The sequence below is a fragment of the Tympanuchus pallidicinctus genome, unplaced genomic scaffold (genome assembly GCF_026119805.1).
Source record: "Tympanuchus pallidicinctus isolate F22 unplaced genomic scaffold, pur_lepc_1.0 scaffold11, whole genome shotgun sequence".
Classification (NCBI taxonomy): Eukaryota; Metazoa; Chordata; class Aves; order Galliformes; family Phasianidae; genus Tympanuchus; species Tympanuchus pallidicinctus.
In genome coordinates this window covers 17,952,626-17,975,866 of record NW_026294627.1, presented here as the reverse complement: position 1 = coordinate 17,975,866, position 23,241 = coordinate 17,952,626, and the positions used below count along the sequence as shown (strand labels likewise).

General features: G+C 49.9%; 3 protein-coding genes and 1 long non-coding RNA gene across 9 annotated transcripts in view; 3 read left to right on the top strand and 1 right to left on the bottom strand.

Annotated features, from left to right (window-relative positions):
- The window catches only part of FLT3 (fms related receptor tyrosine kinase 3), a 40,087-nt gene extending 29,134 nt beyond the window's left edge, over nucleotides 1–10,953 (top strand). For 2 of the 6 annotated variants that reach the window (XM_052671413.1, XM_052671415.1), the window contains 14 exons: nucleotides 1,039–1,150; nucleotides 2,490–2,668; nucleotides 3,897–4,009; nucleotides 4,103–4,235; nucleotides 4,322–4,426; nucleotides 5,284–5,394; nucleotides 6,207–6,360; nucleotides 6,698–6,828; nucleotides 7,190–7,314; nucleotides 7,681–7,803; nucleotides 8,110–8,221; nucleotides 8,346–8,445; nucleotides 9,028–9,133; nucleotides 9,536–10,953. In XM_052671413.1, coding sequence (XP_052527373.1) covers nucleotides 1,039–1,150; nucleotides 2,490–2,668; nucleotides 3,897–4,009; nucleotides 4,103–4,235; nucleotides 4,322–4,426; nucleotides 5,284–5,394; nucleotides 6,207–6,360; nucleotides 6,698–6,828; nucleotides 7,190–7,314; nucleotides 7,681–7,803; nucleotides 8,110–8,221; nucleotides 8,346–8,445; nucleotides 9,028–9,133; nucleotides 9,536–9,667 — 1,736 coding nt within the window. In that variant the 3' untranslated portion in view covers nucleotides 9,668–10,953. Of the gene's footprint in view, nucleotides 1–1,038; nucleotides 1,151–2,489; nucleotides 2,669–3,896; nucleotides 4,010–4,102; nucleotides 4,236–4,321; nucleotides 4,427–5,283; nucleotides 5,395–6,206; nucleotides 6,361–6,697; nucleotides 6,829–7,189; nucleotides 7,320–7,680; nucleotides 7,804–8,109; nucleotides 8,222–8,345; nucleotides 8,446–9,027; nucleotides 9,134–9,535 lie in introns of those variants that run through there. The other 4 variants (XM_052671414.1, XR_008203554.1, XM_052671416.1 and 1 more) reach the window with 4 other exon arrangements.
- Nucleotides 10,954–11,840: 887 nt separating this feature from the next.
- The window catches only part of MTIF3 (mitochondrial translational initiation factor 3), a 206,601-nt gene continuing 195,200 nt past the window's right edge, over nucleotides 11,841–23,241 (top strand). Inside the window, exon 1 of the mRNA XM_052671446.1 lies at nucleotides 11,841–11,919. Within this exon, the coding sequence (XP_052527406.1) occupies nucleotides 11,906–11,919 (14 nt within the window). The 5' untranslated portion in view covers nucleotides 11,841–11,905. The remainder of the gene's footprint in view (nucleotides 11,920–23,241) is intronic.
- On the top strand, nucleotides 16,499–19,708 carry CDX2 (caudal type homeobox 2). The gene is made up of 3 exons (XM_052671443.1): nucleotides 16,499–17,085; nucleotides 18,803–18,948; nucleotides 19,153–19,708. Exons 1-3 carry the CDS (start codon nucleotides 16,551–16,553, stop codon nucleotides 19,321–19,323), a joined length of 852 nt encoding a protein of 283 aa, XP_052527403.1. The 5' UTR covers nucleotides 16,499–16,550; the 3' UTR covers nucleotides 19,324–19,708.
- Nucleotides 19,518–22,532, bottom strand: LOC128075018 (uncharacterized). The gene is made up of 2 exons (XR_008203562.1): nucleotides 22,450–22,532; nucleotides 19,518–21,058 (listed from the first exon to the last, which is right to left on the bottom strand). It is a non-coding gene; the product is annotated as an uncharacterized LOC128075018 (long non-coding RNA).

The window sequence follows — 23,241 nt, the reverse complement described above, 5'->3', positions numbered from 1 at the left end:
AGGAGACATGTCCTTTCTCTGACCAACACAAGCAATGTGATCCATAAGCACTCAGCATCATTCTCCATACCCAGTGCCTGGATTTCATTAGTGCAGCGTCGTGTGAAGAGAATCATGGTTTTACTTTGTGTTCTTCCATTTTTAGCAATAAAGCTGTGGAAATGAAATGGTAAATACCAAGGAAGAGTCCACTTATCAAATCAGAGGAGGAAGTCATTTTCTTTTTTTCTCCTCCCCTTAGTTTACTGTCAACAGAGGGGACAAACTAAGAGAAATTAGTCATATACTAAAAAAAAAAATAACATTTCTAAAGAAAACCACAAAGCCTAGGAGCCCTTTGAAATACAGTGGCTGTATTTTAACCCTACAGAGACAGAACATATGTGACTGCTGGAGAGATATATAGTGAAAGGAAGCACACCCATTAGGTGGTAGCACTTTGTGATCAGTTTATGTCTTTTTTTTTGTTGTTTACTGAAGACATTTGTGAGTTAGAGCAGTCAGTCTGGGGACCACTTGTCTTGTAGAGGCTCCATGAAGGCTGCACCACCTCAGACATGCCTTCCTGCAGCTGAAAGGCGTGCACAGTCTTGGTTGGTGTGCTTGGTTGTCTCCACTGTGAACCATGGCTGTAGCTTCAAACAGTGTTCCATGCTGGAAGGCTGCAGAGCAGCCACCTCCATGCACATTTTAAGTGAGCCAGACTACCAGAAGTCAGGGCAATGCTGAGGCTGAATGCTTGCTCTCAGTCAGAAAAGCAGAAGTTAAGATTTCCAGTTTTGGCTCTGCTGCTGTTTTGTTTTGTCTGTGTGCATGTAGAGAAGTGGCTACTGCCCTTGCCCACAGCACAAGGCAGAGGGGCTAGAGGAAGGGGGAGAGCTGAGGGCTGCAGCGAGCTCCCATGATGGCATCCAGGTGGGTTATTTTGCAACCACAGAAGCAGACTGGGGCCCTGGCAGATGTAGTGTTATCACATAAACACAAAGGTTGTGGTTAGCAGAGCACTGACAGAAGTTGTCTTGCGTCATCTGGTTGCAGGAAAACCTGAAGTAACAATGCAGTTATTGTTCAAGCAGATCTCTTGCATCGCTGACAGCTATCCAGCCTCGGCCTGGGTTTGGAGGAACTGTCCTGACCTGAACTCATCCAAGTAAATAAATAGTCTTCTCTGTTCAATTTGTTGCAAGGAGCGTATCTGAGTGATCCTTAATTAAATGAAGAAAATGAAATATTGTGGCCCACTCCAGGGGAATTACTATCACCAAAACTAGGGAGATTTTTCAGTACTTTTTTTGGCACTGAGTAAAATCTGTAAGGATGTGTATCCCAGGCTCTTCATACTGAAATATATCCTATCACCTCCTCAGACATATATCTACAATCAAAGCTGAGGGGCATTCAGGGAATGCACTAGTTAGTATGGGTTTGATTAATTGGTTCAGCGTTGGTTAATACAGCTGTTGCAATGACCTGTAGTTGCTAAAGTCAGTGAGAGTGTTTCCATTTCCTTTATTTATTCAGGGCAATGAGTCAGGCCCTAAAATTTCATGAGAAGCTGAGACAGCATTGAGCTGTTTTATGAATTCTGTAGCTTTTATTTCAGATGTGCCAAAAACAAATAATCCCACCATTGTAGAAGAGCACCAGGTCAAATCATCTTTTGGAAGATTATGTATAAAACTCCAAGCATTTCAACTAGATATGAAAGAATTACGTAGACAACTTTCTCATCCGTATAATTGCAAAGGCTTCCAAACATCAATCTGTTTGTGTAGAAACTGAAGAAGAAAGAAAACATCCAGCTAGAAGGTTTCAAATTTTCCTTAAAACAGCTTTCTGGAAAAAGAAAATGCTGCAGTTTTTTCTTTTCTTGAGAACTTCCACAAGTAGAAAATAATCCTATATGCAGAGCTTTATTTATTAACTCACCTATGATTTTTTTTTTTAATGTGGACAGGAAGTTAAGCAGTAAGTTACTGAGTGATAGAAAAGTAAAAAGTGGAAACTGTCTTTTCACTCAGGTATGAGTTTCTGTATATCTACATATCACATCTTAAATAAGCCATTAGTGTAGGATGGATGCTTTTCATTTTAGGCCTTGAGTGAGAGAAACTTGTGGCTGAAATTGCATCTCTTTTATGGAAGGAGTCAGAACTTTTGCTCTGAGTTCATGCTATATTGGCTGCTTTAGTAGCAGCTCAAGTGGCAAGGTAAAGGTACAAGCAGTAGGAATGGAAGGAGAGTGTGAACCCAGTGTGGGAGTAGAAAGCCCATTTAATCCCCTGCCTACCCTGCCACATCTATCACAAATACGTGGCACTAGAAACTACTCTGAAACCTCTCTCTAACAGTGACAGAACAAAACAGTTCATCTGTCCTTATCTTCCTCCCCTCCAATGCAGATGTAAGACTTGTTTTGAAACATCCTACCTTCTCTGGGAAAAGTGAGTGCAAGCCAAAAATCAGAACTGGACTGCTTTGTTTTCCAGCTGTACTGAAGAAATCAAGGAAGGGATCCAGAACTTCTTGCCAGAAAGGAGATCTCTGGGGTCATGGATTTCAAGCAGTATTTTAGATGTAAAGGAGACAGCAACAACGTTCTCTGTTGAATGCTGTGCAAGCAATTTGGTCGGCTCCAACTGCAGGAAGAGCTTCATTAACATGTCAGGTACCAGAACTCACTGTTTTAGTGCAGATTTTCACAACTTCATTAAAGCTGTCATGGTAGAACCTGCAATATTTTTATCTGGCGAAATAGCTAGCCCTAAGGGGAAAACACAAGCACTGTGTGCACGCGGTGTGGGGAGTGTTGGGTGAAAGGGAGATCTTGTCTAATCCCAAAGCATAGAACCCCTTCATTAAAATGAGCAGAAATCCCACAAGAGTCAGAAGTGCAGGATGGAATCATGACAATGCTGGAATCTGCTTTTTTTGTTTCCTCTTAGTAATCTCCACATGGAAACGGGAGGCATCAGCTTTGGGAAGAGCTGAAGCCATGCTGGTAGCTGGTGGCAAGTGCTGGCTCTTGCTCCTATCCTGGAGGAGGCACATGGGAAACAGATCCCTGGTTTGGGATTTGCTGTGCCATCTCTCTTCTTGTAAAGCCTATCCGAGATTGCTTGCTTGTTGTCCAAGAAAATCAACATGATTGTTTGCCCATCCGCTTGACATTTGTTACTCTACGTACATCCCATAGGGCAAAATACTTCAGTTCCAGGAAGCACGCTCTGGCACTTGAGAAATGCTTTGAAGCATTTGAAAGCACAGAGCTTTCCCTTGTCATGGACAACCAAGCTGCTTGCTGCTTTTGATCACAGTTGACATAAGCTGTGACCACTGATAGAATTTGAGAATTTATGTTGAAATGGCAATAGAAAGTAAGCCTAATCCTTATGCTCTTAGAAATTACCAGAATATGAAGGCAGACCTCATGTAGCATTTCCTCACCAAACAGTGCCTTTTTGTATGACCTTGGCTAGGTAAGATATTTCCTTTCTGAGCAGCAGAACAGTTTGCAAAGCAGGTTTTGTGCAGTCCATCCACTGATGCTGGTGCTTTGGTATCTGACTACATTGCTTGGGGGAAGATGCAAAGAGAGAAAAGGGAAGACGAGAAGAGGAATTTTTTACTTCTGCTTATGCTCACAAAGTCCAGCCCCTGAGATGCATTGATTCATGTAGCATGTTTCTTTAAATGAAAGCAAATGTCAGAACTACCACAGCAGAGTGTTCCCTGCCCAGCTCCTTGCTCTGCTTGTGTCTCCATTGCACTCCCAGCACAGAGGAAGCTCAGATGTGAAGTGGATGCAAAAGTAAAAGCAGCTAAGCTGCTACCAGCTCTCCTTGTGCCCTAGTCACAGTCTCTGGTCAGTGGGTAGTAACATTTCTCTTTTAAAGTTGCAGGAACTGTTTCTTCCCTGCCAGACAATGCTGCACTCTGCGTTTTTGCTGGATTTATCTTCCTGTTGATCATTTTTTTGTGTGTTCTCATTTGTCATAAATACAAAAAGGTAAAAACAAGCATCAATACCTGTCCCTTCATCTTTTGTTCCTAACAGGCTGTTCCTTCTGTAAGACTTTCTCTGCATTTTTTCCTTCCCAAGCAATTTAGATACGAAAGCCAGCTGCAAATGATTCAGGTGATTGGACCATTGGATAATGAGTACATCTACATTGACTTCTGTGAATATGAATATGATCTCAAATGGGAATTTCCCAGGGAAAATCTGGAATTTGGTGAGCAGTCCTCAAGGCAAACAACAGCATTGGAGTGGCAGCCCGTGCTGTATCGACTCATAACACTGGTTTATTGTGTCTTGCAGGACAGGTTCTTGGTTCTGGGGCTTTTGGGAAAGTGGTGAATGCTACAGCTTATGGAATTAGCAAGGCAGGAGACTCAGTGCAGGTTGCAGTCAAAATGCTAAAAGGTACTCTAAATTGTGGGAGATTTTTGCAAGCAGTGATACACTCTATTGACTCCAAAGCAGAAGCAGTGAGGAATCTCTTTAAATACACTTTCAGCAGTTAGGCCTCACAAATGCTTGGTTCCTAAACCTTTTTATAATGCTTTTAAAAGCATGTTTCAGATTCAGGAGGTGTTGCTGCAAAGCTTTCTTCCTGCAGCATGTTGCATTTAGTTCTAAGCAGAGAAGATCTGTAGTGTGTGGGAAAGAATGGAGCTGTTGCATATGCTTTGCCTCCTGTATCTGAGCAAGCTTGTTTGCAGAGCCTCCAGCAAATCTTCCTATAACCCATTCTTGAGGGCACAAAACCACTTATTTCCATCCTTCTTTGTAGGACAAGTATCTTAAACTTCAGGTTCTCCTTGCTGCTTTGCTCTGGCTATCCCTCCCCTCCTATAAAAGCAGTGTCCAGAAGTGAGCATCCCTGCCAGCCAGCAGAATTCACCTGTTGGCCTGCACAGCCAGTACAGCCTTCCAGCCCAAGTACAAGGACTGCTCACATCCTTGTACCTGCTTTGCTTCCTCCATCTACTGCTTGATTGATGTCTTTATTGGAATCTGTCTTGATTATTCCAGCTCATGTCTCCAATTCACTGAGCCCACAAGGACTGAATACTTGCTGAAAAACAAACCTGAAGATATTGTTGAAGTACACTATGGCCTGCTTAGGTCATCCATGCCACACTTTTTTAGGATGTCCCCAAATTAACTGTGAATACAATTCATTTAAAATGAAGATTTGAATGTGACAAAGCATCACAACCATTTGCATTTATAATTCTTGGCTGGAGGTTTACAAGTCTGTGTAATTATTCTCTCAGAAAAGTCTGACACTTCAGAAAAAGATGCTCTGATGTCTGAACTGAAAATGATGACTCACATTGGAAGCCATGAAAATATTGTGAACCTGCTAGGAGCCTGCACTGTGTCAGGTAACTTGCTCTTGTGGAAAGGTATCAATTAAAACCCTTAGACTAAAGAAGACACCTGAACAGAAAAGAAATATTAAAATTTGATAACTGGCAGCAGTATTAAGAAATCCAAGACTTATTTAATCAGCTATATTATCACTAATTAATTAATGAGTGGCTAGTGATATCATTGAGGATATTGCCAGGAAGTTCAGCTGTGGCCAACCCAGCAGTGGATAGGAGCGGATGGACTGGGGCTGAAGACAGATCACTTCAGGAGAAAGAGCAGGATTTTACCAGTCTGGATCATAAATGTCCATAAATTCTTAGTCATTCTTTCTGAGCAAGTGTTAGACTTCAGGGGTGAAGTGGGGCCACTCCAAGCATCCCTGAGCTGTTCATTCTGCTCCTGCACTCTTGTAAGGGCCTTCCTCTGGGGACTGGAAATATTTTTCCTTCCTTTGTATATAAATGAAAGGCCATAAGTCATGATACTCATTCTTACTAACAAGACAATTAGCAGGGGTCACCTTTTGTTGTTGAGAACCGTTGTACCTTTATAGCTTGTGCCTCCTGCCCAGTGCTGTTGGCATAGGAAAAGGTCTTCATGCCTTCATTGGGATTTGAAGTCCACCTTGAGAGATGGACCACAAGGGAAGTTCAGTTGCATACACTTTTCAAAGGGATTTCCACTGGTGTATTTGCAGTTCAGTAGGGGAGATGACTGGGATATTTAATACAAGTCAATCCTGGAGGAAGCTGGGCCATTCTTAAGACTTTCATGGAGACACTGCTATAGATAGCAGAAGATGTTTCCTTTTCAAATATTTCAGGACCAATCTACTTGATTTTTGAATACTGTTGCTATGGTGACCTTCTGAACTACTTAAGGAGCAAGAGAGAAAAATTTCACTGGACTCTGACTGATATTTTTAAACAACACAACTTCAGTTTCTATCACAATACCTGTTTGGACCAAAATTCCAGGTAAGAAATTCAGCAAAGTTTAATACTTTGCAAGAGCTTTTCAGCTGCATTCTTAGCTGTACTGTGAACAGGTGTAATTACTGAGTTCTTGAGAGTCTGCAGGCTTTAAGAAGCAAGGCCTTGAAAAGAACTGAGATTTGATTCTTCTTAAAATGTTCCTATCACTTACTAAAGGACCAGGAATCTCTTGTTTCTCTTGTAAGTTTTGAGAAAACCATGTCTATGCTCAGGTTTTTGTTAGTTATAACAGATCATGCTATTTCCCTGTAAAACAGTTTACATTTAGTAGATTATTTTTGCCATTGTATAACCTTGGAAAATCTGTCACTCTTACCAGGAAGGGAGCTCACCTGAAATATGATGTGAACATGGATCTGTACAGACAGGATGAACTTAAAGTCACACAAACAAGCCAAAACATAAATATGACCTCTGGACCAAATGGGATTGCACTCTGCTCTGAGGAAGGTAATAGATTAATTGCTCTTATCTCTAGCAATTCTGTTATTATTGTATTTATTATATTATTGATCTGGCTTGGCTACTCAACAACACAGGAGGTCCCATTCTGTTGTCTCTCTTCCTTCCTGTCAGAAATGTATTTTGCCGGGGAAGGATTTAACAATTAATACCTCAGGGTTATGTTTCTGGTCATGCTATACATGGTATTTGAGTACAAAAATATTTTGTCTGAGCAAAGAATGCAAAAGGTGAATGCTCTTCTTATTGTTGTTCTTGGTAGGAGAGGTGAAAATCCTATAACAGCCGATAGAATTAATCAGGGAGTAAGGGAGGGTATGGAAAATATTGTTCTGGTTATTTTTTACAGATGAAATAAAGTGTGCAAGCAGACAGATGGATGAAGACGAGGATTTGAATGTGCTCACTTTTGAAGACCTTTTATGCTTCTCTTATCAAGTTGCCAAAGGAATGGAGTTTCTTGAGTCCAAATCGGTAAGGTGAAGGGTAGCATAATGTTAAGATAGAAAAGACAGCAAAAATGCATCAGCCTGTTAAAATGCAGACAGAGGAAGAGAGCCACACAGTGGCAGACTTGAATTAAACCTCCTTCCCCAGCTCTGTAGCAAAGACTGGCTTGCACTTGTAAGCACAGCCCTGAGTAAGAAGCAGTGGCTACACCACACGCTTCTGCCTACCCTGGCACTGTCCTCAGCCAGGAGGAACCAGGGTCTGCCCAACTTGCAGAGTTTCAGAGGAAAGGGGCAGTGATTCACAGAGCCCTGTGCAAAGCCACAAACCAGGTAATTTTTTCCCTCTGATACCAAACGATGCAGTGTTCACCCATCCTGTCCCTCTTAGTGCATTCACAGAGACCTCGCTGCCCGCAATATACTGGTGACCCGTGGGAAAGTCATGAAAATATGTGACTTTGGCCTTGCCAGAGATGTCGTGAATGACTCCAACTACATCGTCCAGGGCAATGTGAGTTTATGAGTGCTCTATGTTTTTCATGATATTTTAAGAATTATAAGGAACCAAGGAAAGGGAAGCCTTACATTTTCAAATTCTCTTTAGAACTGTAGACAACTGTATAAACAGTGCAGAAGTCTCACTTTATCTGCCCTTGAGAAATGCAGATTCTTAGTTCATAATTAGCTAAATTAAGGCAGTGATTCAGAGACAGGTCAAGCTTTTAACTTGTTTCTAGCTGAGCAGTGAGAGCTACAACAATGCACACAGTGAGCCTGTATCATGGCATGACCTGCCTTCTTTTCCCCACCTGCACAGGTTCGTTTACCCGTTAAATGGATGGCTCCTGAAAGCTTATTTGAGGGGATGTACACCATGAAGAGTGATGTTTGGTCTTATGGAATACTGCTGTGGGAAATATTCTCTTTGGGTGCGTTGGGTGATAACGTTGCAAAAGAGCACTGCTTGTCTTTGGCAGTTCATCAGACTCAAGCTGTATCTGCTCTTGTGGAGTCCATAGTCCTGAGTGCAGTTTTCCTACCATATTTTCCCAGGTGTAAATCCTTACCCTGGCATTCAAGTTGATGCGAACTTCTACAAATTAATTAAAAGTGGATTTAAAATGGACAGACCTTATTATGCTACAAAACATGTGTAAGTGGGCTTTTTGGTTGTTTTTTCTTTTTCTGGATTATGCACAGAGTGGAGATTTACGTTTGCTGTGTCACTGCTTGTATGACCTCATATTTATTTTACACTGTATCTTGTTCATAAAAGTTGAAGAAGGTGGGATCCTTCTCTAACTCTGAAAAATGCATCTTGATCTTGTAAGTTTTATCCTTAAGCAGAAACCGTTAGAAAGACAATTCTTGTCAGACTCAAGCTGAATCTGTTCTTGTGGGCTCGATAGTCCTGAATGCATTTTGCCTACCTTTTTCTGTGTGGAGGCTGGAAGACAAGGTTAACACACCAGTACATTCCAGCCAGTGTGAAATCCTGGCCTCAGTCCTGTGATGAAGATTTTGCTAAGGACACCAGTACAGCCATGTACTTCATTTCACCCTTTTTCCTCATCCTTTCTTTGTGCTTTCCTCTGATGCACTGTGTTCAAATCTGCCCTCTCTTTGGAAAGTCATCCTGGTGCCCTGCATTCCCATCCAACATCTGCATTTCCATGAAGGCCCTTACCAGACTCCAACAGCTCACATATTTTCTATCACCTCCTTGCTCCCATAGCTATTATGTGATGCAGTCCTGCTGGGCACTGGACTCCAGAAGAAGACCCTCATTTTCCCAGCTGGTTTCCTCTCTTGCCTGTCAGCTGGTGGAGGCAGAGGGAGCAGTAAGTAAACAAAGAAAGGAGAAAAACCTTATTTTTGGAGGGGACCCATAGATTACAATGATCTGGTTTCTCTTTTTGTAGTGGAAAGGGCTGCCCAGGGAAGCAGTGGAGTCCTAGAGGTGTTTAAGAAACGTGTAGATGTGGCACTGAAGGACATAGTTAGTGGGCATGGTGGTGATGGTTGGACTAGATGACCTTAGAGGTCTTTTCCAACAGTAATGATTCTATGATTCAGTGAGACGTTACAGACCTGAGCATGGCTCTCCCATGGTGCACAGGAATATCTCTTCTAGGAGGAGGTCTGCACCCTTCCAGCGCCTGCTTCAGCATGAGAAAAGCAGTTCTCTGAGAACAATACATTCTAACAGAAGGTATCCTTTCTTTCCTCTTTCCAATCTCTAGATTTACCAGAACATGAAGAAAACTGTTTCTCCACCCAAATCCAACAACAAAACTAACCCAGGTGTATGTAAGGATGAGGAATTTCTTCTGTTCCCAGCTCTGCTCCAACACGAAGAGCTCATTTCATGTTGAGAAATGAATGGGGTTTGACCTCAGTATTTTCCTAAGCTCCATGTAGCACAAATGCTTCACTTCACCACTAAGAAGATGTTATCACCTCCTGCACTGTTCACATTTTTGGTGGGACAATCCATGTTCATGTTACTTTGAGGAGAAGACACAGCAATTCATTTCTTTGCCTTCAACAAGCACATCTTTAACAAGACAGGTGCAGCTGTCTTTTAGCCATCCCTCTGTGACCAGAAATCTCTTTGCTGGTTTTATGTAAACAGAATCTAATCCATGCATTGGAACTGAGGCTGCTCTCAACACAATTCAAACAAACACAAAAAAACTGTGGGGTTTTTTTGTCTGAGCACAAGCTCAGACTGTGCATCTAAAGGGAAATTGCGTGAGGTCCAGAACACCTTGATCCCTGGATGTCAGTGAGTGCTGGAAATAAGGCCACTTAAAACTGCCAACTTTAGAAGCCTGAGTTTTAGAATACCAGCCTTAGTTTACAGGGAACTATAAAGCTGAGTGTGTTTGACTGTCCTGTCCTGATTATCTCAATTGCTGTGATTTCCCAATAGATGCCCAGTTCAGGTGAGTTCATGTCATTGAGCTTTAGGTACTTAGGTGGGCTCCAGCCACCCAGCTCTGCACTTGTTGGTGAGAGTCATGCACTCACAGCAAGTGATTCTCTCACCTAAATAAGCACCTACAACAGGCAGAGGAGGGCAGGACATGACCTTCCTGCTCCCTAGTCTAGAAAACTTGGATGACTGCCTCCAACTGGAAGTCTCACGCAAACTGAACTACAGCTAATCCTGCTCTTCAAGCTTGGTGTGTTTTAATATCAAGTAAAAAAATAACAGTTTTATAGAATTTGTCCACTGTAGCAAGTTAGGAGTGTGGTACCACACCCAGCTCCCAGGGGTCAGCCAGACTGCATAAACTTGGCTGCCACAAGATGAGAGCACATCTCTAACTTGCTTTCAGATTCCCAGGACAATAATCAGAGCCTCAGTATTTTTTTAATACAGCTAAAAATACACATTATTGTCATGGTGGGGTTTGGGGATTTGTAAACATGCCTTTCACGATGTCTAATTGGATGCATTTGTCTGTACCTCAGGGAGCTGAGGTCAGAATATACTGGTTAATAATTTTGTTCTCATTAATATCTTACAAAGCCTCAACTGCAAATAGTATTTCCAGTGTTACAAATTAATGAGTGTTTGGATAGAATATGCTATCTTGTAAACCAAGCTGCTATTTACTAACACTGCCTGAAAATAATTCATGTTTTAATACAGCACTTGTGAGTTGTATACTTACGGAATCATAGAGTCCTTAGAGTTGGGAGGGACATTTAAAGGCCATCTAGCCCAACTCCCCTGCAATGAGCAGGGACACCACAGCTTGATCGGGTCTCCCTGGTCCCAGTCCAGCCTGCCTTGAAAGTCTCGGTGGACGGAGCATCCACCACCTCTCCGAGCAACCCCTACCGGCGCTTCACTACCTTTATTGTAAAAAGAAATGATGAGGCTGACGCTGGGAAGCGGCCCGGAGTTTCTTCTCTCGTCCCCGGCGACGGGCGGCGGCACTAGGGGGAGCTCGGGGATCGCTGCGACGGCACCGCGGGGTGCGGGGAGCTGCGGGCGCAGCGAGTTGGTGAGATGCCGAGAGGGCAGCTCCTCCCGCAGTGAGTTCTCCGCCAAATCGGTCACCCTGTGTCGCCAACAGCACTCACCAAAATAAAGAATCGTAGAATCACTTGAGCTGCAAGTGACCTTTAAGGGCCACCTAGTCCAACTCCCTATGATGAACAGGGACACCTACAGCTCCATCAGGTACTCAGAGCCCCGTCCAGCCTGACCTTGAGTGAGTGACCCCAGGGATGGGGCATCCACCACCTCTCTGGTTGCTGGGCAACCTGTGCCAGTGCCTCACTGCTTTTATTACAAAAAAACTTCTTTCCTTATATTCTAGTTAGAGAGTTTTCCTCCCAGTCTAAATCTCTCTTTTTTTTAGTTTGAAACCGTTTCCCCTAAAGAGTCCATCCCCTTCTTTCTTGCAGCCCCCTCATATATCACAAGGCCACTCTCAGGCCTCCCCACAGCCTTCTCTTCTCCAGGCTGAACAGCCCCAGCTCTCTCCTCTGTTCTCATAGGGAGCTGTTCCATCCCTTGGATCATTTTTGTGCCCCTCCTCTGGATGCACTCCAATAGCTCTATGCCTCCCCTGTACTGAGGACTCCACATCTGGATGCAGTACTCCAGGTGAGGCCTTGCCAGCACAGAGCAGAGGGGCAGGATCACTCACTTGCCCTGCTGGCCATGCTGCTTCGGACGCAGCTCAGGATAAAGTTGGCTTTCTGGGCTATGAGGGCACACTGCTGCTCACATCCAACTGCCCTCCAGCACTACCCCGATGTCTTTTTCAGCAGGGCTGTGCTCTTTCCTTTTGCTCCCCAGCTTGTATTGATAATGAGGGTGGCTGTGAGCCAGGTGCAAGATCTTGCACTTGGATTTGCTGAACCTCACACACGTCTCTTGAGCTTGCCTAGGAGACCTTTCTCCTGGTTCTGGATGTACTTCTCTAAGCCAAACTACTGTGTTTGAAAGAGAGGGATGGGAGATTTGGAAGAGAATCAAACCCTGTGTGACACCAGGACCAACCCTCAGTGCCCGAAGTGTCCCCCTGCCCCAGGGCTCAGCCAGGTGGGAGTCGTCAGAGGAGGGTGGTGTGGCCCAGGGTAAGGCCCTGCTCCTGGGACCTTTGTGATCTGAAACGTGGGGCGAGGCCCCACTCTTCTCCAGGGGAAAGATCTGGGAGTGAATGGGCGGTGTGGGGAACAGTCAGACTCAGCTCCTCCTCAGAGCCAGAGGCCTGGGCTTTGTTTGCTTTGGAGGGAATGGGTTTGTCCCTGGCAGAAGCGCTGTCTCCTCCCTTCTTTACAGCCCCAGTTCTCAGAGTGAGCAGTGGGGTGGGGGAATGGGAACCTCTAGTCCTGGGGAAGGCTTTTGAAGCAGTGGTTGGGGGAACCCCCCTGAGCTGTGCAATGCTTGCAGGAGCCCCATCCACCCCCTCAGAGCAGCCTTTGCCACCTGCATGAAACATCACCCCCAGAGCTCCAGGGCCCTGCAAGGAGGTGTGCAGTCAACGCCTCTGAAACCTTTGACCTTGCAAACAACGAAGTGTCCCCACAATGCCTGTGCTGAGTGTACAGCCCTGCAGCACAGGGCTGCTGTGGGGTGAGGAGATGGGGCCCTGGGGGGGGAGAGGTGGGCAGCACACAGTGGGAGACACGACCTTGGGCTGCCTCACAAAGAGCACATCTCAAAGCAAGATGTAGGGAATTAGATGGTTATGAGGATGAAGGGGCCATTGGCCCGAGGACCAGGGATAGCCACAGGGCTCACTGCTGGCAGACTGCTGATCATGCTGCAGCCACTATTGGGCACCTTCCTCGAGGCTCAATATGAATGTGGGCAATGGTGGCCACTCTATGAGCAGTGTTTTCTTGTCTGGGGATGACAGCAGCCATCTAAGCTCAGGCCCGACGGCACCTGTCCGAGGGGCAGAGCCGTGCCGAGCTGAATCGTGCTGTTCCGTGCCCCCTCCCCCGGCCCCACTCCTTTCCAGCAGCTCGGAGCAGCGTTCTGCATCCAGCCCGCTCCTGCAGGCATGTGCTTAAACAAGCCGGGTATCAACCCCACGATAAAAGTATTGGGTTATTCTGCAACGTAATCTACATCAAAGCCTCGGGGGCTGCCGGCTTGAAAAGATCCAAGATGTTTTCTAAGTCCTTATCATGTCTGTGCTTAGGGGGAGCCATAAATTCCACAGCTCGGACACACCAACCCTCGGTTCCTCCTTCCCTCTCCTCGGCCACCAAAGGGCTTTCAAGAAGGTTTTTTTTTCTTCTCCCTCGCAAACAAAGCTCCCGGTGCCGCGCCGTTACGGTGGGGGAGATGGGAAGACCCACCCACTTCACCCTGATCTTCTCTCGGGAGACAGAAAAATCGCTCCGTGAAAACCTGAATGCAGTCGGAGCCCAACAAGAAGGCGCCCGCTGTCCCTCGACGGGGGTGGCCGCGCTCGGCCTTTCCCGGGGCTCCTACGGGCGGCTCGGACGGGGTCCCCGTGCCGCGCTGTCCCGGGATCCGGCTCCAGGGCCGCGCCCCGAAGGAGACCCCGTTCCAGAAGGCAGCGGGAGAGACGTGGGGAGTCACCGCCGGAGGCATTTCTGTCTGACAGTGCTCAGGCGGATTCCCTCGGAACTGGTGATGTTCTGCTCCAAGCTGCGCCAGGGCTGGTAGAAAGGAGCGGGCGCTGCAAAGCGCCGCAGCCCGAAGGGACCGCAGCCACGGGGGCGGCTGAGGCAGAGCCGCCGGTGGAACCGAGAGGGGAAAGAGGGGATCTGCATGTAGAGAAAGAGGGGAGAAGCAAATGGCCCTGCAGGGAAACACGGGGTCAACATAAACAAAACAAAACAAAACAAAACAAAACAAAATAAAACAAAATAAAATAAAATAAAATAAAATAAAATAAAATAAAATAAAATAAAATAAAATAAAATAAAATATAAAATATAAAATAAAATATAAAATATAAAATAAAATATAAACAAAACCCCAAATCCCCAGGTGATATTTCGCTCCCAACAGCCGTGGTTTGGCACTTGTCACCTTAAAGTCGCTTTTCTTCGTTCAGGATCTAGGGAAATAAAAGGATAAACAAAATAATAATCATACTTTTATGATGAAAGAAACGAAAGGAAGGAACCCCCCCACCCGCCACCCAAAGCTGCTGCCTTGGCCATGCCCCACGCACCCTCCCCAGAACCTCGAGGAGAGAGAAGATGGGAAAACCGCGTGGGAAACAAAGAGGCCTCAATCGGTTTGCAGGGGGGACACAAAACTCCTTCCTGGATCAGAACGCAGTGGGACAGGGGAAGGCACCCTGACCCAGATCGGGCGGAGATCCCGCATAGAGCCCGGGATCGGGAGGGGCACCTTCAATCCGACCCGGCCGGAGAGCGCCGCGTCCCGCCGGGCTGAGGGTCTGTGCGGACTTCGGTGCGTTTTGATGCTCTGTGTTCCGAGTTGTGTCGTTTTAATGGCCCTTCCTCGTTTATGGCACCATCAAACTCTGTCGGCGCAGCCCGGCCGTGACACCGCGGGGGGACGCGGCACTGCTTCTCCGGGGCAGCACCGCACGAGGGGATAGAGAAATCCCACAGGGAGGAGGCGGCCGCCCGGCACCCCTCGTCCCGGTGTGCTGTTGTTATTGCACGGTCGCAACCGCGGCCATGAGATCGCGTGGGCAATGGGGTTTGCTGTGCTGGCACTGAACGACGCACGCAGCGAAAGCGTCCCAACCGAGATGGGCAGGGAGCGGGGTTCCGTCCTTCCCCGAGAGCCCCGATGCCCGCGGGCAGGGACATGGGACGTCGGGGAACACTTCGGGAGGCGTCGCGGAGTTATTCCCGTAGCTCTGGGGCAGCCCCGTTCTCGACACAGGAGCTGCCGTCGGAAGAGGGATAAGAAGATAATTTTGAGGGACTTATGAGAACCGCCCGTCGAAACGGGAGGAACGCTGCAAAACGGTCACGTACCCAGAGGAAAGAGAGATACACGGAGGCCACGGACGTGCGTGTGGGGTCCGTGGGCCACCTCTGGTAGGACCGCTTCCCCCTGACGGCACCGTAGCGCCCGGGAGAGTCATCGAACTGGGCCGGGGCTGAGCTGGGAAAACTGGGAAACGCTGCCGTCCGCATCCACCTCTCTCGGCGGGTGAAAGGTTTCCTCGCTGTGCCATGGGAAAAGATGCAAATATGCAAACGTTTTCTGGCATTGTCCCCGCTCAGGGTGAAAAGTTAAAGCATAAAAGCGGCGAGGAGAGCTGAGGTGGGGGGGACGACTCTTCAAAGGGGCTCCCGGCCGGGGGGAGCTGGCTGCCGCCCGCATGCTCCCCGGGGCGGGTTCCCGAGGCGTCGGGGTGGGAAAATCCGGGGGTGCCGGGAGGGCAGGACTCGGCCCCCGGATGGACAGAGGCTGTTGGGAGAGGAGCGAGGACAACGTGGGTCTCGCGTGGGTCCCGCGGCCCGCACTCATCCCCGCAGTGTCCCTCCTGGGCAAGGGCTGCGGGTGCTGCCGATGAAGGCTCTCGTCGAGGCCGTCGAGGCTCGGACGGGCGTACAGCGCCGTGCCCTCTGCGGGGGTTTCTCCTCTTACCTCTCGTTCATGGAGTGGGAGCGGGTGGGAAGCGCGCTAGAAAGACAAGCGTGAGGTTTGCGGCTTAAAACAACGACGACGACAAAACGGCTTTGGGGATTTTTAATCAAAACCTCCCTCCTCGCCCCCAACGCCAACAAGGAGAAGGGGCGACGAAGGCGCTGCCCGATCCGCGGTTCCCATCTTCCCACCCTCGCCCTTAGATCTCCTTCTCTGTCTTTTGCAAGTCTCTCGATTTCATCCTTTGAACCTGTGATTGGAGGTTAAAGTGCACCAGGTTGCAATGGAAGGAGGAAGCTCTTAAACAATAAAGGCTTGAATATTTAGCTGTGATCAGGTCGCTGCCCTCTCCTTATCTTTTTAAATGCAAATCGTCTTTTAGGGGTAGTAGCTATATACCCAGCGCCTCTCCACGTCACCTGCCTTTGGTGTGTCTGGGCCATTACTAATAGAGCCTTGTAAACAATCGTTAATCATGTAAGCGCTGCCGGCCATCGCCTTCGGACCGGGAGCGCTCGGCGGCGGCGAACTGCGCGGGGCCGCGGCCCCTCCGCCTGCCCCCTCCCCGCCGCGGGAGCCCGGCCCCGGGCGGCGGCGCTCCGACGGCCCCGGCAGCGGCTCTCCGACGGCCCCAGCAGCATGCCGAGAGCGGCCGCCGGGGCCCCGCCAGCATGTACGTGAGCTACCTCCTGGACAAGGACGGGCCCATGTACCCCGGCCCCGTTCGCCACTCGGGGGGGCTCAACCTGGCGGCGCAGAACTTCGTGGGCGCCGCGCAATACGCGGACTACGGCGGCTACCATGTGAACCTCGACGGCGCGCAGTCCCCCGGGCCGGCCTGGCCCGCGCCCTACGCCGCTCCGCTCCGCGACGACTGGGGGGCCTACGGGCAGGGAGCCCCGCCGCCCGCCGCCGCCGCCGCCGCCGCCGTGCACGGCCTCAACGGCGGCTCCCCGGCCGCGGCGATGGCCTACAGCCCCGCCGACTTCCACCATCACCACCACCACCACCACCCGCACGCCCACCATCACGCCGGCCCCGCGCCGCACTGCTCTGCTGGGGGGATGCAGCCGCTCGGCGCCGCCCCCGCCGCCGCCGCCGTCGCCGCCGCCTCCGCTGCCCCCGAGCCGCTGTCCCCCGGCGGGCAGCGCCGCGGCCTGTGCGAATGGGTGAGAAAACCGGCGCAGGCAACGCTCGGTAGCCAAGGTAAGCGGGGGGTACGGGACGGGGGCGGCGGGGGCGGCTGCCCGAAACCGACCCGCTCGGGGGCTGCTCCTCGGTGGCGTCTCCGCCGGAACTATGGGGAAAGGGCAGAGAGCGGGCCCGTGCCGGGGCGCGGGGCAGGGCCGTCCCCCAGGGAGCAGAGGAGCTGCGGGGCCCGGGGACGGCCGGGCTGCGGGGCGCGCCGTCGGATGGACAACCGATTCGCAGTCGGGCTCATCCGGCATGCGGAGGACGACGTCGCTCTCCGTTCCGCTCGGCCACTTAGAGCCACTTAAAAGATTTTTATAACCAATTACAGTCATATAAATCATCGGCCGCTGTCGCTCCACATTCGCTTCTGGCTCGCTGGGCTCCAGCCCGGGAAACAGGGCATTGCGGAGGCTGCGGCCCCCACGGGCCGCCCGGTGGGACCCGGAGGTGCGAGGGCGTTCCCCCCAACCCCTCTGCCCCGGGGCCGGCGCCGCGCTCCGTTGTGATGTTAATCCCCCCACGGCCCGGCCGAGCCCTCTCCCTTTTATATGAGCAGAGCTGCTCGCTGCCCGCTTTGATATACACCTTCCTCTCCCATTGTCTCTTTTTTTTCTTTTCCTTCGCGTTTCTATTTCCAGATATATTTACGGCTGAAAAAAAAAAAATAATAATGATGAAAATAAAAAAGGAGCGGTGACTTCCGCAGCCATCACCGATCGTGTGCCCTCCCCACCCCTCCCCCGGCCCTGTGCCCGGCGCTGCCCCCGGGCTGCGACGTTCCCCTCGCGGGGTCGGTGCTGCTCGGCCGGGCCCTCCGCATTCAAATTGCGCCTTTGGAGCAGCGCGTATGGTAATGCGCGGGGCCGGGGGATGAAAGCGGCCGCCGCCATTTGCTCAGTAGTGGTAATTCAAACAGAATGTGGCTGTCATTAAGGCTTTGAGAAGGGTTTTTCTTTGATAAGATCTCCTTGTCCCGCATTGTTCGGGGTTGTGTTCCCCATTCAGAGGCTCTGGGAGCTCTCTCTGATCGCCCTTGTCTCCTCGCGGGGTGCTTTTGTTGTGCTCTGCGGCACTTCACCTGCATGGATTCTGCCCGAGCACCTGGGGGGGGGGGGGGGGTGGGAAGGGTTGGGGTTAGGGGCTGCCCGCGGCTCGTGTCCGTGGGAAGGGGCTGAGAAGCACCGCTTCAATCAGAGAGAGGGGGGCACGGGAGGGCCGCGCCGTCCGCTCGCGTCCCTCGAGCCTTTATTTCTGTGCGGTGTTTTCTGTAATATTTTTGAGCCCCACAGCTGTCCGCCGGGCTCAACGCGACGCGCTCAGCTCCCTTCTTCCCCTTCTGAAACGGAGCTCCCGTCCGATCTGCGCTGTCCACAATGGGGCTTCACTTTTCTCCATTATTTACCTTTTTATTACTATTTTCTTCTTATTTTCCCCCTTTTCTATTGCTTTTTCTTCTTCCAAAGCGGTAAGACTTTATTCTCGCTGCAAAGCGAACGGGGACGCCGCCAGAAGTATAAACCAAAGTTGTCCCCAGCAAAATGAACGGGGGTGCAGCGGGGCGGGGGCTGCATTCCGGCACCATTCCGACAGCTTTGGCACCCCCTGAGCCGAAGGACGGTGCTCCTCTCCGACTGCCCTTCGCGGTCCGAGGTTTGGAAGAGGCCCCGTCCCGTTCGCCCCACTCGGCCCTTTCTCTTTTGCTTTCCCAACGCGGCTTTGTCCTCCGCAGTCAAAACCAGGACGAAGGACAAATACCGCGTGGTGTACACAGACCACCAGCGGCTGGAGCTGGAGAAGGAGTTCCACTACAGCCGTTACATCACCATCCGGAGGAAAGCTGAGCTGGCCTCCAGCCTGGGGCTGTCGGAGAGGCAGGTCGGTGGTGCGGTTCGGACTGAGCGCGGTTGGGATGCGCGGCTCGAGTCGCGCAGGTTGGGATACAAGGGACAGAAATACGCGGGACGGAGATGAGCGGATCGGGTTGCGCGGATTGAGATGCGCGGATCGGCTCGCTCGCCCGCCGCGGAGCCCCGTGCGTTGAGACCGACTGCCTTTTTTTCGCTCTCCCACACCCGACAGGTGAAAATCTGGTTCCAGAACCGTCGGGCGAAGGAGAGGAAGATCAACAAGAAGAAGCTGCAGCAAGCGCAGCCCGGCGCCGCGGAGCCGCTCAGCCCCGCCGCCCCTCCGTTGCCGGGGCCTGCGGCCGCCCCGCCACCCGCCGGGCTGGGCCCTGCCGCCCCCCAGTGACAGCGGCCCCGGCCGAGCGCAGGGACTGCACGGATCGCGGAGGAACGGCCGGGCCGGGCCGGGGCCGGAGAGGCCCCGCGGCCACAGCGGGAACGGCCCCAATGCACTGCAGCGCCGTGTGTACAGATGTACAGTGTGCGCGTCTCGTTTGGGGAACCGCGGCCGAGGCTTTGGTGTTATTAATATTATTATGGTTTTCTTTTGTTGTTATTTTTCCTTTTTTTTTTTTTTTTTACCCTGGCGTTTGTTAGGTGTAAGGGGAGCGTGGCACTCCCCAGTGAATCTCAGGGATCTGTGCGAAGGTCTGAGCGATGCTGTTGGGCTGACAATGAATTTTATTGGGGAAAAAAAAAAGAAATTAAAGCACATTTTTTTTTTTAAATTTTATATTTTACTTTTCATTTTTTGGTCATAACTGCAAATATGCAAAACGTTTGTGAAGAGTCAGAGCAGAGAAGGTGAGGCGGTGTCAAGTCTGTGGCAGTGAACAGCTCAGTGTAAGACACTTGTAAGATCCGTACGCCCAGTGCTGAGGACCACCATACAGAGATGGGCAGAGTGAAGTCTGTGAAAATTGCATCCAGCCATGCTGGGGTGAAGATCCTGTGCTTACAGAGAGCTGCCAGGCACCCACTTGGCACTCACAGTGTCCCAGCACTGATTGTCACTCCCCATGCTGCCTGCCTTGCTTGGAGTTCATGCCACTGGTCAGTTTTCAGTCTCCTTGGATGTCCCAGCTCTCCTTCCACCACCTGGGGCAGAAAACTTTGGGGGAGCTCTGCGCCCATCCCCAGACACAATGTGGGCTAATATATGCAGGTTTCTTGCTGTGAGCAGCACTCAGGCTGTGCTCACTGCTCGTGGGTTCGGTATGCACCGTGCCCCAATGGTGGCATCTAAAGGATTCCAATCCACACCGCGGCGATGCCGGTTCACAGGGCTTTGCAGGCACCAAATGGATCCGAGGGGCTGTCCCTCGGAGGATGCCCTCTGGCGCCCGGGGCCGCCCTGCAACATCGATCCCAGCCAGGCTGCTGCCCGAGCTGCGGTGCGTTGCTGCGATACGCCTGTCAATAAAGGCTGTTTGGATTGTGGAGCGGAGCGCAAGGTTTGTTTGGTTAGTGGTTAGAGGTTCAAAAGTCGGCATTGTCCCACTGCAAACGAACACAAGTTTTTTCTCCCGAAGGAAAAGCTGGCTGCGGCCAGAAGGAGGGAGCGATATCGGTGGGCCCTTTTATTTGCTTCCAGGAATAATTAATGGCAGTGAAAAAAAAAATAAAAGAAAAAAGAAAAAAGATGACCACAGAGTTATGAGGAGCCGTCAGTGAGTACATTGATCACAGGGGATATGTGGGTGATAGAGAGAATGTTTGGTAGGTTTTGCTGGTGTGTCCTTATGCCTCTGGAGGTGGGATGACAGAGCCCATGGACACTTTACAGAGGTGGCACATGGTGATGGTGGCACACACTGTTTCCAGTGCTGAAAACATCAGGTTTTGCAGCCCTCAGGATTTTCAAGAAAGAGCACTGATCCCCTTGAAATGCTCAGAGTAATGTGCTTGTACAAAACTCCCATTCCTCCCAATGTTCAGTAGAGACCGAAGTCAGCCAGGTGTGTTCCAGTCTACTCCAGTCCAGTTCCATAACCAATCTCTGCTCCCTTTTGCCAGTGGATGTTCATGTTCTGAGCTCCTCCCCTCCAGCTTCTGATGGTGGCAATGCAGAACTCACATTTCTTGGTTTAAAAAGGAACCAACTGAGCAAATTGTACCCACACCCCATTCCAAACATCTACCCCCTCCCATCCCCAAGCAAATAATCCTCCAAACTTCCGCTTCCTTGGTATTGCCCGTGTGCCATAAAGGAGTGCACAAAGGCATGAACTGGATATTGTGTTTATTTGGGATGGTACCAATACCCTGCCCACCCCTCTGTGTAAAAGCCATGGAATCTGAAGTGTTGGCCTCAAAGTGCAGGAGGGTGGAAAGGGAACTCAGCCCCCTGTCGCCTCTCTTGGCACAGTACAATAAGAAAGCAGCCAGAGTTCCTTCTCTTGGCTTAGCTTGTCCATAAATGGAACTTCCTTAAGTTCTTTGGGTTCTGGGTAACAAGTGGCCATATATGTCACAGAACACCATGAAAGGAGCTGTAAGGCCTGCGGACAGAGGGCTCAGATGGTATCTAAAGGAAATACCTAACTCAGAGCATCCCCGGAGGGCACATTGTATATCCTCAACATGATAGCCAAGCACCCGGAGCATGCATCACAAAGCTTTATAGAAAGAAGAAAAAGTCTTAAAATCAGCAGTAAGCATAAAATCATAGACTATCCAGAGTTGGAAGGGACCCCATAAGGATGATCGTGTCCATCTACTCAAGCAGCAACCTGCAGAAACCTGCACTGCTGCATGCATTGATCACAGCCCAAATGCATGATGGAATGCTTCACCCAGATCCCAGCAGACTACAGCCCATTTGTGGGACTCTGTGCTGAAGACTGAGGCAGTTGGAGCCGAAAGCAAAAGTGGAGCTGCTGCCAGCAGAGCAGGTCTGGAGGCTGGCCAGGAAGGCAGCAGAGTGCAAGGTGTGTGGAGGCAGCGCAGGGCAAAAGAAGGGCACGCAGTGCAGTATGGTGTGGGCGAGGGATGCAGGGAGCTGGGTGGGAGGTGTGGGCATGACCCACTCAGGGTCCAGTTGAATGCCAGAACCTCTGGGATGGAGGGGGCCAACCCCATGGAGCTGAGCTCCTCACTAGGACAGTGAAGTCCTCACTATCCCCTGTCATGTGAACACTACATGTTCTTCTAATTCATGTCTCACCCTCTGCTATGCCCTCTGCTATGCCCTCCATTCCTTTTCTGGATCTTTCAGAAGCCAAGAGTGAGACAGACACTCCTGTTCAAAGGGACAGAAAAGAGGAAAGTTTGAGCTGTTTGTGAAAATAAGCAAATTGTTGCCAGGAGACTGGCCTGGAGACCAGGAACCCCTGTCCAGCCCTGTATTTCTAGATTGAATTATCATCCACCTGGGGTGCCCATGGGATCCCCCCATAGATGCTTTCAACGCATGACAAGTTTGGGAGAAGACAGGATGACGACTCATGAAGGATCTTCATTTCATGCTCACCTGTGTTCCAAGATGCAAATGTGCAGCAGATATCAGGGCCCAGTCCAATTAGCCATTAGCAGGACAGCAGGTAACAACTTTCCTCTTCTTCCTGTCTTCAGGTTGGATGTTAGGAAAAATTTCCATTCAGAAAGAGTGGTGAGGCATTGGCACAGGCTGCCCAGGCAGGCGTGCAGTCACCATACCTGGAGGTGTTCAAGAAGTGTGGGAATGTGACACAGAGGGATGTGGTCAGTGGGCACGGTGGGGGATGGGCTGGTGGTTGGACTAGGTGACTTCAGAGGTCTTTTTCAACTTTAATGATTACGGGATTCTATGACTGATTCTGTGTCTCCTCAGGTCAAAACATAATATCTAACCCATTGGCTCAGATCCAGTTCCTCCAACAAATATATCATTCTTTCTTAAAGGTCTCATTTCCAGCCTGCTGGTCCCCAGTGCTTGGATTGGATGGAGACCAGACAGTCATACGAGACGTCAAGGCTCACATCTGTACCCCACTAACACGGGCAGGGAGGGAAGAAAAGCCATTCCCACAGTGCTAATCCGAAAGAAGAGACCAAGCCAAACAGAATGCATTGCAATAGCAAATACTGCTGCAGAGGGATAAGAGCTGAGCACACGGACCTGTCCTGCTCGAGGCATTTTTGCCTCCTTAGTCACCCAGGTATTTTCTGGCAGCTGTTGCAAGTAGTTCTGCCTTTGAGTCAGATCCTGCTCCCTTGGCACGTCTCAATGGCTTCCAAGCTCAGATAGCTTTCAGACAGCCAAAGACCTTTGTAGCAGAAAAGC